The following is a 14,693-nucleotide window of genomic DNA, read 5'->3' on the forward strand; positions in this document are numbered from 1 at the left end:
AGGTTCTTCACCACTGAACCACCTGGGAAGCAGAACTTTGCAAATTACTCAGTGAAGCAGAACATTCCAGAAATTCTCATTTGCTTAGGGAAATTTTAGGCTGACTAAGCAGATTAGGACATTTTGACTTATCCAAGAATTATATGTAAAAAAAGGAATTAAGTGCATTTATTAAATGAGGTTTTATATATATATATATATATATATATATATATATATAAATTCCTCATACAGTACTTGACGTTGAAACAAGTTCTGATAGCATTCACCATGCATCTCAGTTACCTTTTTAGAAACAGAGAACTCTTCTGTTCCCTATTCAAATCTGCCGGTGCTTGTTACCCTGCTGCCTCTGAGTAGCTGAAGCTTTCCCCGTTGTGGGCAGAGAAGAACCATTCCTTCTTTTCTTGTTCTGTTTACTCATTCAGCTCAGGAGGGGTGACTTGAGAGTCATTGTTCATCTACTCAGTGCTCCAATCCAGTGAGCAGTGCGCTCACCTGCACGTAGGATCATACCGTTTCCCGAAGGCACACACGTGACTTAGAAACTCCTGCCAAGTTGCCCCTGAACTTCCCCACACCTAAAGGCAGAGCTCACTGTGTGATCCTGAGAGCTGGGACATGTTCCCAGGGAACAGCCTTCCTCCTCCCAGCCCTGCCACTCACTAACAAGGTATTTCCAGGTTTGCCTTGGTCAGGAAGGCAAACAACTAATTGGAAATTCCAGAATCTATTTTCCCTATTCATGGCAAGTAGACATCACATCTTATTAAGCATGAAAAAAAAAAAAAAATCATGTTTCTTCTAAAGATACCTTTCCAAAACACATATTATTCTCCTGCTTAAAGTCAGTCACTTTCCCCTATAAAGGCAAATGCTCCTTCATGATCTAGTTTCTTCAAGTTTTCTAACTTTCCGTTCTTACTCCATCTCTTCCTGCCTCCATCCTTTCTCTTGTGCACCAGATGTACTAAGCTCTTTATAGCTCCTCGGATGTGCTATGCCATTTCTCATGTCACTTTCTCCTCTCTGAGGACTCAACTCATGAACTTCTCTTGGAAGCCTTTTCTTACCCCACGTCCCACTGGGCAGAATTGTCCACTAGTGACTCTATGCTTCTGCTATATCCTGCAGATATCTGCAGTAGCATTTCTGCATGTGTGTGTGTGCACCTCTTCATGAGTACAGCAGGCTCTGTCTAGTGAATTATGAATCCTTAGAGGTTGAGACCACATGTTTTCCATCTTCACATCCCGTGTTTCTGGCACCATGTCTGGCCCAGCCTAGGGATTCAGTAAATAACTGGAAGTGAACATCCCTATGAATGAGTGGTCCATTTCTATTTACAAAGTCTTCGCTATTTTGCTGTGGCCTTTGGGACCACTTCTTTATCTGAGCTCCCATAACATTTACTTCTTGGATGCTCACTTGGCATTTTTCCTGTGCTGCTGTGCTTCGTTGTTATCTATATAAGATTCTGCTTCTCCAGTTAAATGGCATCTTCTTTAAAGTAGGGGGATCATGTCTTGTTCTTCATATCTACAGCTTTATAGCCATTTGACAAATACTTGATGAAATAGAATTCAGTGATTTTTGTTTACGAAAATCTTTTAAAAGGGTTATGACAGTCTTGTTTACCAGCCTTGCACTATCCAGATTTCTCACTTATCTACATCATTGTGTAACCCAGATGTCAACTGTGTGCTCCTGGCCCTAAGATGTCTAATTGAGGTCAGCTGGAATGCTTACCCTCCCCAAGACTTTTGTCAAAATCTAGGGGGATTTATATTCTAATTGTCTCATTGACCACTGTTGTCTTGCTTACTTAGTTCAGGGATTGTCTTGACACCCAGCTTCTGTAGTCCTGAATTAGGGATCTGATGCTCTTTCTTAAGTTTTACCCTCCTAGCTACATAAATCAATTTATATGTTTAAATGTACTTAATTAAAAATTGGTTGAGGGGAGGATAAAGAAGATGGTTAAATTACAATTTCAAATTGTACACTAATAATAGCAACAATGAGAATGCTACTGCTAAGTCACTTCAGTCGTGTCCGACTCTGTGCGACCCCATAGACAGCAGCCCACCAGGCTCCACCATCCCTGGGATTCTCCAGGCAAGAACACTGGAGTGGGTTGCCATTTCCTTCTCCACTGCATGAAAGTAAAAAGTGAAAGTGAAGTCACTCAGTCATGTCCGACTCTTAGCGACCCCATGGACTGCAGCCTACCAGGCGCCTCCATCCATGGGATTTTCCAGGCAAGAGTACTGGAGTGGGGTGCCATTGCCTTCTCCAACAATGTGAATAATGCCTTCTAAATACTAGGCCCTCTTCTTAGTGCTTTCTGTGTATTAGCTTGATTAATCCTCACAACAACCTGTGCAGGAACTTGAATCCTATCTCATCTTACCAAAGAAGAATCTGAGATACACATAAGCTCATGTAGCTGGTTAGAAATCAAGCTAGGATTGGAGCCCATGTAGACAGGCTCTAGTGTCTGTGCTCTTAACTGCTATAAACATCTCCATTCAGGACTATCTTGGTGGTCCTCTGGTTAAGAATCCAACTTGCAATGCAGAGGTCGTCGGTTCGGTTTCTGGTGGTTGAACTAAGATCCTACATGCTGCAAAGCAACTAAGCCTGCACGCCACAACAGAAGACCCCATATGATGCAGCTAATGAATAATAAATATTTAAAATGTCCTTCTAAAATATCCTTCTGTCTACTCACTCCTGGGAAGTTTCACTGACTGATCACCCTGCATTACACCCTAGTATTACTTCATCTCTCTGAGTCCTCACTTCATTTCTCTTCTCTGCCCTCTCATTTCTAGTTGCTCTCCATCCTTCTTGGGGGAAAGTCCTTCCTCTATTACATGGAACTGTTTATCTATCACCTTGGCTCCTGAGAAAAAAGGAGTTTTCCCTTATACTCTGAAGCTTATGGAGGTGGTTTCCCTTTGTGAGAGATTAAATTGTTATGCTACCTCTTGAGATTATATATGTATTATAAAAGCATACTATTTATCTTTATTAAAATCATAGTGTTCAGGTTTGTTGTTGTTTTTGTTTAGTCACTCAGTTGTGTCTAATTCTTTGTGACCCCAGGGACTGCAGCATGCCAGGCTTCCCTGTCCTTCACCATCTCACAAAGCTTGCTCAAACTCATGAGTCAGAGATACCATTCAACTATCTTATCCTCTGTTACCGGCTTCTCATCCTGCCTTCAATCTTTCCCAGCATCAGGGTCTTTTCTAATGAGTCAGTTCTTCGCATAAGGTGGCCAAAGTATTGGAGCCTCAGCCTCACCATCAGTCCCTCCAGTGAATATTCAGGATTGATTTCCTTTCTAGTTTTTAAAAGTCCGTGTAAATCACTTGTTATTTTGAGCTTAAAGGGTCATTTTATATAGTGATTTAGAGTCAAAGAATCCAGATTTAAATCCCATCTCTATTACTATTATATAATATTGGGAAAGTCGTTTACATTCACCAAACTTTATTTTGTTGATATATAAAATGAAATAAGCACGCTGTGTTCATCATACAGTTGTCCTGAAAGAATCAATGAGATAATACATGTCAAGGAACAACAAAAATTATAAAACTTTGTGTTGATAGAACCACAAAGTTTTATAACTTCCTCATTAATATATAGGAATCCCTTTCTGCCTTCCAATGCCATTATATTGAAAATATTAGGGTTCAAGCATAAGTGTAATTTATGGGACCACAGAGGTCTCTGAAATCTGCCTTTATCCTCTGAATTAATAACCAGCTTGATGGTTTCACTGTGGTTGCTATGGTTACTGTGGCTTTTTGGCCTGCTTTCTTGAATTGTTGCTAGCCCTCTGCCTAGTGCTTGCCGCTGTAGGTATGAAACCGACTTGTAAGACTTTATGAAAACGCTTTGAGAATGTGCATCACCCACAGCAGAAATTTCAAGACAGGTATCCATTTCCAGGCCTGATGTCATTAGACAGACTCTCACCTGCAAGTCCCAGGACCTGTGAGTCATGGTTTCAGGCACTCTTTCAGAAAGGGTATCTGCAGGAACCAAACTCCCCAAAATTGTCTACTCTATTGGATTACAGTCAATTCTACTTGATCTGGAAGTCATTATTTCTTCAGATGTTTTCTTCCCATTGTCTCTCATCAAGTTTATATAACTCCTCTCATATCAGTACAGTGACTGGAATTACTATCTTTATTAATTATTTTTACTGTATTTCTCTTGTGTTGTATCTGTCCCGTGGTTTTAGTCTTAATAACTTAAAATTTCTTGTTCAGAGCACATCACGTTTCCTAACTCATACCTCTTCTGGATACTTCTCCAAGCAGACAGTGATTAGGGCAGATGATCTCAAGGTCCGTTATTTCCAGAGATGTGTTTTTATCCTACTTTGACTGTTGAATCCTTTCCATATCATTATTGATTGTGAAGCAGAGTTCACGTCTTGCATTTTATGGTGGGCTTCTCCTAGATCCTGTGCAAACAATGTAGCTAATAAAATACCCCAGGGACTTAGTGCGTACTTATCAGTGGGTTCCTATGAGTGAGGCTGCCATGGTAACACAGTCTAAATTAAATATACAATAATTTAGGGAAAGAGAAAAATAACTTTGTAGGCTCACATTTACCAGGATGATCACAGAATTAGTGGTTGTTTTCCAGTCTAGATTACAGAGTCATGAAGGCAGGAATTGTAGCTATTTTTCCTGAGTGTTCTGTCACTTCACAGCATGGGGCCTGGAACATAGTAGGACCTCAAAACATGACTTCATAATAATATAAAAATCAAAGAGCTCTTTGCATACCGCTCTTACAGTGTTCTTATGAAATTTTAAAACAAATAATCACTAAAGGTGACTTCAATAACATAAAATTATGTTGAATTTTAGTGGAAAGTACTAAGCAAATATAAGCTATTATTAGGACACAGTAAGTAGTATAGGAGACTGGTAAAGCTGTCAGTTTATGAAATAATCATGAGCAGCGCATTAAATACGGGCTTTTATCCATAATGCTTATATTTATTTCAAACATCCTTGGGGGTCGATGTCTTAAAATACGTTTTCTTGCAGTATTCCTTCTACCAGCAGTTACATGAACAAAAAAAATCAGAAAAATTCTTCAAAGTTCTCTACGACCGAATGAAGGCTGCTCAGAAAGAGATAAGATCAACAGTGACAGTTAACACCATCGACTTAGGTAACAAAAAAAGGGATGAAGACACAGAGCTGATGACATCTGGCCCACGGATGAGAGGTGAAGGACTAGCTGAGTATTTGGGAGAATGAGTAGGAGAAAAGCGGGTAACGCAATTTTTAGAGCTCATTTATCTTTGTCATCTTACTTACCTTAGTCTAATTATGCCACTTGTGCCTCTGTGTATGGAACACTGTCCTTGAATTATTGTGGTCACGGTATTGACCTTCAGACAGCTTTGTGGGGTCAGCCTCAAACACGGAATTATCAGTGCAAAGCAGCTAGTGACGTGAAAATATTTGATTTCATCGTGAAATTCATGGTAAAGAACAACTACCCATCCCTTCTGAATGCTCATGAAATGTAAACTGTAAGAACCAGAATTATAGCACTAAACTCTATGAAAGATTCTTGGAATTTGGAATAACAAAGTCATCAGGATAGTAAAAACAAATTGTATAAATATTTTGAACTTTGTACTATTTTCTCACTTTCTTGTATTTAGGAGCTCTTAATTTTATATTTATCAGAAAGACAGGAGCCCTTCTAAAATGGGCTAAGCGTTAAGATCTTTTAAAAAAAAATCCCAGTGCATATTTAATGTTTTGGTTGCTCCTTCAGATTCTTTTGGGAAAAGTTGTTGCTCCTCTTGTCAGGTGATTTGAAATCCAATTGTTAGAGAATTTGGGTAACTGTCTTTTTTAAATTAGCAAATGGAAATTAATTCATAAATATGAGTACTGCTTTATTTTCAGTAAGAGATTCATCATTACATTTAAAAGAGGGAATGAAAGGGCAGTTAACAGAAGCTTCTTCAGCCACATCCAAAGCATACTGTGTATACAGAAGAGAAATGGATCCAGAAATAGACATCATGTGTGCAGGACCTGAAGCAGGAAATGCCGAGGACAAGTCCACCGAGGAAGTAACAATGAGCCCTGCCATTGCCATCATGCAGCCGATTTTGAGGTTTCTGCAGTTACTCTGTGAGAATCACAACCGGGAGCTGCAGGTACTTGTTCTGTTTTGTGTGAGAGCTGAGCATCCAGCCTATGATGATAGTGATTAAATTCAGGTAAAACTAATGTTTTGGAGAGATAATAAGAACAATAGTGCTTTTCTGAAATGGGAAGAAATTTTGGTATCTGGGTGAAGAAAAACGAGAAGAAAATTACTTTATGCATTCCTACAGTATCATTCTTTGCATCCTCAACTCACATCTCTCCAGTCTCAGTGGGTATCCTCTAACCTTAGGACTCTGAGATTTGTTGAATAAGGTCAGTTTTGCCTCATCTGTACCTTTCTGGGTTTTGTAAGACTTGGAGGGCCTTCATCATTGCCAACTCAGTTCATATTTCTTGACTGAGGATACAGAATATCTTTATATTTTATTATAAACAGAGTTAATATATGTCTATTAGAAATAGTGGAGAAGGCAATGGCACACCACTCTAGTACTCTTGCCTGGAAAATCCCATGGATGGAGGAGCCTGGTGGGCTGCAGTCCATGGGCTTGCTAAGAGTCAGATATGACTGGGCGACTTCACTTTCACTTTTCACTTTCATGCATTGGAGAAGGAGGTGGCAACCCACTCCAGTGTTCTTGCCTGGAGAATCCCAGGGACGGGGGGCTGCCATCTATGGGGTCGCAGAGTTGGACACGACTGAAGCGACTTAGCAGCAGCATTATAAACAGAGTTAATATATGTTTTTATTATAAACAGATTAATATAGAAGAGGGTTTTCTTGCTTTTGAAGTTTAGTTGATTTATAATATTGTGTTAGTATCAGGACTATATATATATATAAATATATACACACACACACACATCTTTTTAAATTATTTTCTATTAAAGATTATTACAAGATATTGAATAGTTTCCAGTGCTATACAGTAAATGCTTAACGTTTATCTATTTTATATGTGAAAGTGAAAGTGTCAGTTGCCCAGTCATGTCCGACTCTTTGTTGCCGGGGTCCAACCCCGGTGGGTCCAGGGTAATTCAAAGCCAGGATGGAGTCGGCAATTAGGAAAGAATTATTTAATTAGAGATATAAAGAGAGATTAGGGAAGAATAGTGTAGTAGGAAAATTAGTGGAGAAAAGAGGATGAATAACTTGGTTTACGTGGAAAACCAATAAAACCCCAAGACAAGGGGTTTGCACCACCTACATAGGCCACAGGTGTCTTCCCGGTCTCCTGGAGGAGCGGAGACACAAAGTGCCTCCCCGTTCAGATCTTAGAAGCCCAGGCAAAATTAGTAGGCCTGGCAAGCCTCCATGCTCCAGATGGGAATTCAGCCAGAAAAGAAGAGAACAAGAAAGGACGACACGAGGGAAACCAGTCTTTCCAGGAACTGGTCTGTTTCTTTATTTTCCAGGGCTGCTTTTATACTTTAAGCCATACGTAGAGATAAACGGAAAATACAAAGTCACGTGGGGTGAGCAGTCCTGACCCTTATTGAAACCACGCTTTCTTTCTGCATTCTTTCTGATATACAAAGTTCTCAGGTGATTTACATCATCTTCTGACCAAGAGGCCCGCTAACATTTTATGACCCTTTCTGATGATGATTAGTCTACCAGAAAACTTATTTTCTCCAACAGTGATATTTCTTAAGTCAGGCACCACCCTCCGAAGGCACCAGATAAAGTTTCATTCCTGCAGGGCAAAGGTGCAGTGGGCTATAATCAAGAAAAGAATTTACTTAGCCTAAAGTCTAACGTGATTAATATCAAGGTTAATACTTATTTCTCCTATATGCAGTTATATCAATTAGTGTGTATAAGGGGCAAGGGATATGGAGGCTTAGCAGCATATATTGGCTCAACAATGAAACCCTCCACTGGTATAAATTCTAACTAACTTGCTAATACTATACTAATAATTTTCTAACTTCTCAAAAGAATCTGTATTTAGAAAGTTTATGGTATCTCGTGCCTCTCACAGTTGGGAGGCTGTGAACAATCACATGTGGCCGGACAAACCTGTCAGGCAGGTTAGAGAGCCATCAGAGGAATTTTTGGACTGAAACACTCTTGTTACACCCAGGAGATTTATTAACTGGAGTTCTAAGTTAACTCCTTTTCAGAGAGAGGTGGTGGGGGATAGCCCCCCGTAATGTCAGAAGTGTAGGTGAAAGCATAATGCAGTAAGGTAGGCAGACTCTGGTTTTGGGGGTAGATGCTCGAGAATATCCAGGGGGACCCCTGAGACCTGATCCCGCCTTTGTGTATGTCAGGCCTCCTTCCTCATGACCTTTGCCATGGGCGGGATTCCCCATGCTGGCTCTCGGCACTTTGTGACTCCTTGGACTGTTGCCCAGCAGGCTCGTCTTCCATGGAATTCTCCAGGCAAGAATACTGGCGAGGGTACCCACTCCCTTCTCCAGACCATCTTCCTGACCCAAGGATCATACCTGGGTCTTCCACACTGCAGGCAGATTCTTTACCATCTGAACCACCAGGGAAGACCTATTTTATATGTGGTAGTGTGTGTTTGTTAATCCCATGTGTGCATATGCTCAGTTGCCAACTTCTATCTGACTCTTTGTGGCCTGATGGTCTGTAGCGCAGGCTCCTCTGCCCATACAATTTTCCAAACAAAACTACTGGAGTGGGGTGACATTCCCTCCTCCAGGGAATCTTCCTGACCCAAGGACTGAACCCATGTCTCTTGCGTCTCCTGCATTGGCAGGTGGATTCTTTACTGCTAGCGTTACCTGGGAAGCCTTTTAGTAGTTATCTTATCAAATTGCAAACATCTATTAGATCATAGAAAAGGCAAGGGAATTCCCAAAAAAAACAACATCTACTTCTGCTTCTTGACTGCACTAAAGCCTTTGACTCTATGGATCACAGCAAACTGTGGAAAATTGTTTAAAAGGTGGGAATATGAGACTATTTTACCTGCCTCCTGAGAAACCTTCATGCACATCAAGAAGCAACAGTTAGAACCTTACATGGAACAACAGATTGGTTCAGAATTGGGAAAGGAATATGTCAAGGCTGTATATTGTCACCCTCGTTATTTAACTTACATCAGAGAACATCATGGGATATGCTGGGCTGGATGACTCACAAGCTGAAATCAAGATTGCCAAAGAAATAGCAGCTACCTCAGATACGCAAATGATATGCACACTAATGGCAGAAAGCAAAGAGGAACTAAAGAGCGTCTTGATGAGAGTGATAGAAGAGAGTGAAAAAGCTGGCTTAAAACTCAACATTCAAAAATTAAGATCATGGCATCTGGTCTCATCATTTCGTGGCAAATAGATGAGGGTAAAAAAGAAACAGTGGCATACTTTATTTTCTTGGACTCCAAAATCAATGAATGGTGACTGCAGCCATGAAATTAAAAGATGCTTTCTTCTTGGAAGAAAAGCTATGACAAACCTACAAAGTATCTTAAAAAGCAGAGACATCCCTTTGCCAACAAAGGTCCATCTAGTCAAAGCTATGGTTTTTCCAGTAGTCATGTATGGATGTGAGAGTTGGACCATAAAGAAGGCTGAGTGCCAAAGAATTGATGCTTTTGCACTGTGGTGTTGGAGAACATTCTTGAGAACCCTTGGACAGCAAGGAAATCAAAACAATCAATCCTAAAGAAAATCAACCCTGAATATTCAACGGAAGAACTGGTGCTGAAATGCTAGTTCTTTGGCCACCTGATGGGAAGAGCCAACTCGTTGGAAAAGACCCCAATGCTGGGAAAGATTGAAGGCCAGAGAAGGGGATGACAGAGGATGAGATGGTTGGATGGCATCACCAACTCAACAGACATGAGTTTGAGCAAGCTCTGGAAGATGGTGAAGGCAGTGAAGCCTGTTGCACTGTAGTCCACAGTGTCTCAAAGAGTTGGACATGACCTAATGACTGAATAACAACAGTTAATAGATTAATTATTACTAAGTTAATTACTAAGTTGTTTAGTTCAGTCGCTCAGTCATGTCCGACTGTGCGACCCCATGAATCGCAGCATGCCAGGCCTCCCTTCCATCACCAACTCCCAGAGTTCACTCAGACTCACATCTATCGAGTCAGTGATGCCATCCAGCTATTTCATCTTCTGTCGTCCCCTTCTCTCCTGCCCCCAATCCCTCCCAGCATCAGAGTCTTTTCCAATAGGTCAACTTTTCGCATGAGGTGGCCAAAGTACTGGAGTTTCAGCTTTAGCATCATTCCCTCCAAAGAAATCCCAGGGCTGATCTCCTTCAGAATGGACTGGTTGGATCTCCTTGCAGTCCAAGGGACTCTCAAGAGTCTTCTCCAACACCACAGTTCAAAAGCATCAATTCTTCGGCACTCAACCTTCTTCACAGTCCAATTCTCACATCCATACATGACCAGGGGAAAAACCATAGCCTTGACTAGATGGACCTTAGTCGGCAAAGTAGTGTCTCTGCTTTTGAATATGCTATCTAGGTTGGTCATAACTTTTCTTCCAAGCAGTAAGTGTCTTTTAGTTGCATGGCTGCAGTCACCATCTGCAGTGATTTTGGAGCCCAAAAATATAAAGTCTGACACTGTTTCCACTGTTTTCCCATCTATTTGCCATGAAGTGATGGGACTGGATGCCAGAATCTTAGTTTTCTGAATGTTGAGCTTTAAGCCAACTTTTTCGCTCTCCTCTTTCACTTTCATCAAGAGGCTTTTTAGCTCCTCTTCACTTTCTGCCACAAGGGTGGTGTCATCTGCATATCTGACGTTATTGATATTTCTCCCAACAGTCTTGATTCCAGCTTATGTTTCTTCCAGCCCAGCGTTTCTCATGTACTCTGCATAGAAGTTAAATAAGCAGGGTGACAATATACAGCCTTGACGTACTCCTTTTCCTATTTGGAACCAGTCTGTTGTTCCATATCTAGTTCTAACTGTTGCTTCCTGGCCTGCATACAGATTTCTCAAGAGGCAGGTCAGGTGGTCTGGTATTCCCATCTCTCAGAATTTTCCACAGTTTATTGTGATCCACACAGTCAAAGGCTTTGACATAGTCAGTAAAGCAGAAATAGATGTTTTTCTGGAACTCTCTTGCTTTTTCCATGATCCAGCGGATGTTGGCATTTTGATCTCTGGTTCCTCTGCCTTTTTTAAAACCAGCTTGAACATCAGGGAGTTCGCGGTTCACGTATTGCTGAAGCCTGGCTTGGAGAATTTTGAGCATTACTTTACTAGCATGTGAGATGAATACAATTGTGTGGTAGTTTGAGCATTCTTTTGCATTGCCTTTCTTTGGGATTGGAATGAAAACTGACCTTTTCCAGTCCTGTGGCCACTGCTGAGTTTTCCAAATTTGCTGGCATATTGAGTGAAGCACTTTCCCAGCATCATCTTTCAGGATTTGAAATAGCTCAACTTGAATTCCATCACCTCCACTAGCTTTGTTCGTAGTGATGCTTTCTAAGGCCCACTTGACTTCACATTCCAGGATGTCTGGCTCTAGATGAGTGATCACACCATCATGATTATCTGAGTTGTGAAGATCTTTTTTGTACAGTTCTTCTGTGTATTCTTGCCACCTCTTCTTAATATCTTCTGCTTCTGTTAGGTTCAGACCACTTCTGTCCTTTATCGAGCCCATCTTTGCATGAAATGTTCCCTTGGTATCTCTAATTTCTTGAGGAAATCTCTAGTCTTTCCCATTCTGTTCTTTTCCTCTATTTCTTTGCATTGATTGCCGAAGAAGGCTTTCTTGTCTCTTCTTGCTATTCTTTGGACCTCTGCATTCAGATGCTTATATCTTTCCTTTTCTCCTTTGCTTTTCACTTCTCTTCTTTTCACAGCTATTTGTAAGGCCTCCCCAGACAGCCATTTTGCTTTTTTGCATTTCTTTTCTATGGGGATGGTCTTGATCCCTGTCTCCCGTACAATGTCACGAACCTCATTCCATAGTTCATCAGGCACTCTATCTATCAGATCTAGGCCCTTAAATCTATTTCTCACTTTCACTGTATAACCATAAGGGATTTGATTTAGGTCATACCTGAATGGTCTAGTGGTTTTCCCTACTTTCTTCAATTTGAGTCTGAATTTGGCAATAAGAAATTCATGATCTGAGCCGCAGTCAGCTCCTGGTCTTGTTTTTATTGACTGTATAGAGCTTTTCCATCTTTGGCTGCAAAGAATATAATCAGTCTGATTTCGGTGTTGACCATCTGGTGATGTCCATGTGTAGAGTCTTCTCTTGTGTTGTTGGAAGAGGGTGTTTGCTATGACCAGTGCATTTTCTTGACAAAACTCTATTAGTCTTTGCCCTGCTTCATTCCGCATTCCAAGGCCAAATTTGTCTGTTACTCCAGGTGTTTCTTGACTTCCTACTTTTGGATTCTAGTGCCCTATAATGAAAAGGACATCTTTTTTGGGTGTTAGTTCTAAAAGGTGTAAGTTATTACTAAATTGTGTTTCTGTCAGTACATATTGAAGTACGTCCTTCTTTTTCTTTAAGTAGTTATTTATTTATTTGGCTGCATTGGGTCTTACTTGCACACTCAGGATCTTCACTGTATCATATGAGATCTTTTCGTTGTGATGGGCAGGCTCTGGAGCATACAGGCTATGCGGGCTTCATTACTCCACTGCATGTGGGATCTAACTTCCTTGACCGGGGATCAACCCTGCATCTCTTGCACTGCAGGGAAGATTCCCAATGATTGAATCACCAGGAAAGCCCCCTGAAGTACCTCATTCTTATAGCTTCTAAGTATTCCAGTGTTTGGATATACAATTATTTTTTAAATCAGTCCCCTTGTGATTGGTATGGTGTGATATTCAGTTGGGGCTGTTACAAGCAGTGTGCTCTGGATCTCTTTGTAGTTGTCTGTTACTCAAAATATTGACAGGTCCTCCAAGTTGCCCTTCATATTGGTTGAATCATTTGAAGCTACACTATGTATAAGGGATTGCTTAGTTGAGTGTTCAGTTGCTTCTTTCCCTGATTAACTTCTTCTGGTTTCCTTTTTTTTTTTCTCCTTACCTGCTACTTAATTATTTTTGCCCTTTGTATATAGTTTTAAGATAATGACATTGAGAAATGTTTTTTATGAACTGTATTGATAAATATAGATGCTTGAAAAATATCTCTCTTTTCTTAATCCTAAGAGAAATGTAATAAATGTGAATACTTCCTTATAAAGAGCAGGGATGATTTGGGAGAATGGCATTGAAACACGTAGCTGCTGCTGTTGCCGCTAAGTCGCTTCAGTCGTGTCCGACTCTGTGCGACCCCATAGACGGCAGCTCACCAGGCTCCCTCGTCCCTGGGATTCTCCAGGCAAGAACACTGGAGTGGGTTGCCATTTCCTTCTCCAATGCATGAAAGTGAAAAGTGAAAGTGAAGTCACTCAGTTGTGTCCGACTCTTAGCCACCCCATGGACTAATATCATATAAGAAATGAATCGCCAGTCTAGGTTTGATGAAGGAAACAGGATGCTTGGGGCTGGTGCAGTGGGATGACCCAGAGAGATGGTATGAGGAGGGAGGTGGGAGGGGGGTTCAGGATTGGGAACACATGTACTCCCGTGGCAGATTCATGTTGATGTATGGCAAAACCAATACAATATTGTAGAGTAAAAAATAAATAAATAAAATAAAATCTGGGAAAAAAAAAAAAGAGCAGGTCTGTTCCACATTACCATGGGGTTCCTCTTGAGTTGATAAAACACCCTTAGAAAAAAATTGGAAACATTTAGCACAGTGATTTTTTTTTTAATATCTTGGGTATATTTTTTTGTTGTTGTTTAGCACTTCCTGAGGAATCAAAACAACAAAACAAATTACAACCTTGTCTGTGAGACCCTTCAGTTTTTGGATTGCATTTGTGGAAGTACAACAGGGGGCCTGGGACTCTTGGGTCTCTACATCAACGAGAAGAATGTAGTGCTGGTCAACCAGACTCTGGAGAGCTTGACTGAGTATTGCCAAGGTCCATGCCATGAAAATCAGGTAACTGAAAGCAGTCCTTCACTAAAATTATTCCGACCAGTTAGCCAGAGGATCAGCTTGGTGAAAGAGCCAAGCTTTGTGTGCATTTGAAAGATTTTTCTTTTACTTTGCCAGATATTTTTACTTTCCTAACAATGCATACAAAGACTGAATTATAGACTAGCAAATACTATGCCATATTTTAATTTAATTTCACTGTAAAAGGAAATTCCCATGGAAACATCCGAGATAAAAATCAGAGTACAATATATTTTTTCGTCATTGATCAGTTTTCACCTTTAGTCATTCTCTCCAGGATTTGTGGCATCGGCTCCCTTTGGCTTCTTCAGCTCCACTGCAGTGGGTTGTGTATATTACCATCTTTATATTGACAGTAAATGTAGCAAATAGGTTATATTGTTCCCATTTTGCTGATAGTTAGATTGTGACTCAGAAATTAAGTGATGTCCAGGGTCCCAGAGTAATGGAATCTCTAAGTTGTAGGGTCATTCTTAAGACTCAGGACTTGTGGCTGAGTCTAAACAGAGTGTGCTTTTGA

At 40.6% G+C, this 14,693-nt stretch overlaps 1 protein-coding gene across 3 annotated transcripts in view; it reads left to right on the plus strand.

Moving 5' to 3' along the window:
* Window positions 1–14,693, plus strand: part of ITPR2 (inositol 1,4,5-trisphosphate receptor type 2) — a 598,268-nt gene that overhangs the window by 393,220 nt on the left and 190,355 nt on the right. For all 3 annotated transcript variants that reach the window (XM_068970194.1, XM_068970196.1, XM_068970195.1), the window contains exons 40-42: window positions 5,088–5,271; window positions 5,967–6,223; window positions 13,955–14,155. In XM_068970194.1, coding sequence (XP_068826295.1) covers window positions 5,088–5,271; window positions 5,967–6,223; window positions 13,955–14,155 — 642 coding nt within the window. The remainder of the gene's footprint in view (window positions 1–5,087; window positions 5,272–5,966; window positions 6,224–13,954; window positions 14,156–14,693) is intronic.

Source organism: Capricornis sumatraensis, chromosome 4, assembly GCF_032405125.1.
Source record: "Capricornis sumatraensis isolate serow.1 chromosome 4, serow.2, whole genome shotgun sequence".
In the NCBI taxonomy this organism is placed as follows: domain Eukaryota; kingdom Metazoa; phylum Chordata; class Mammalia; order Artiodactyla; family Bovidae; genus Capricornis; species Capricornis sumatraensis.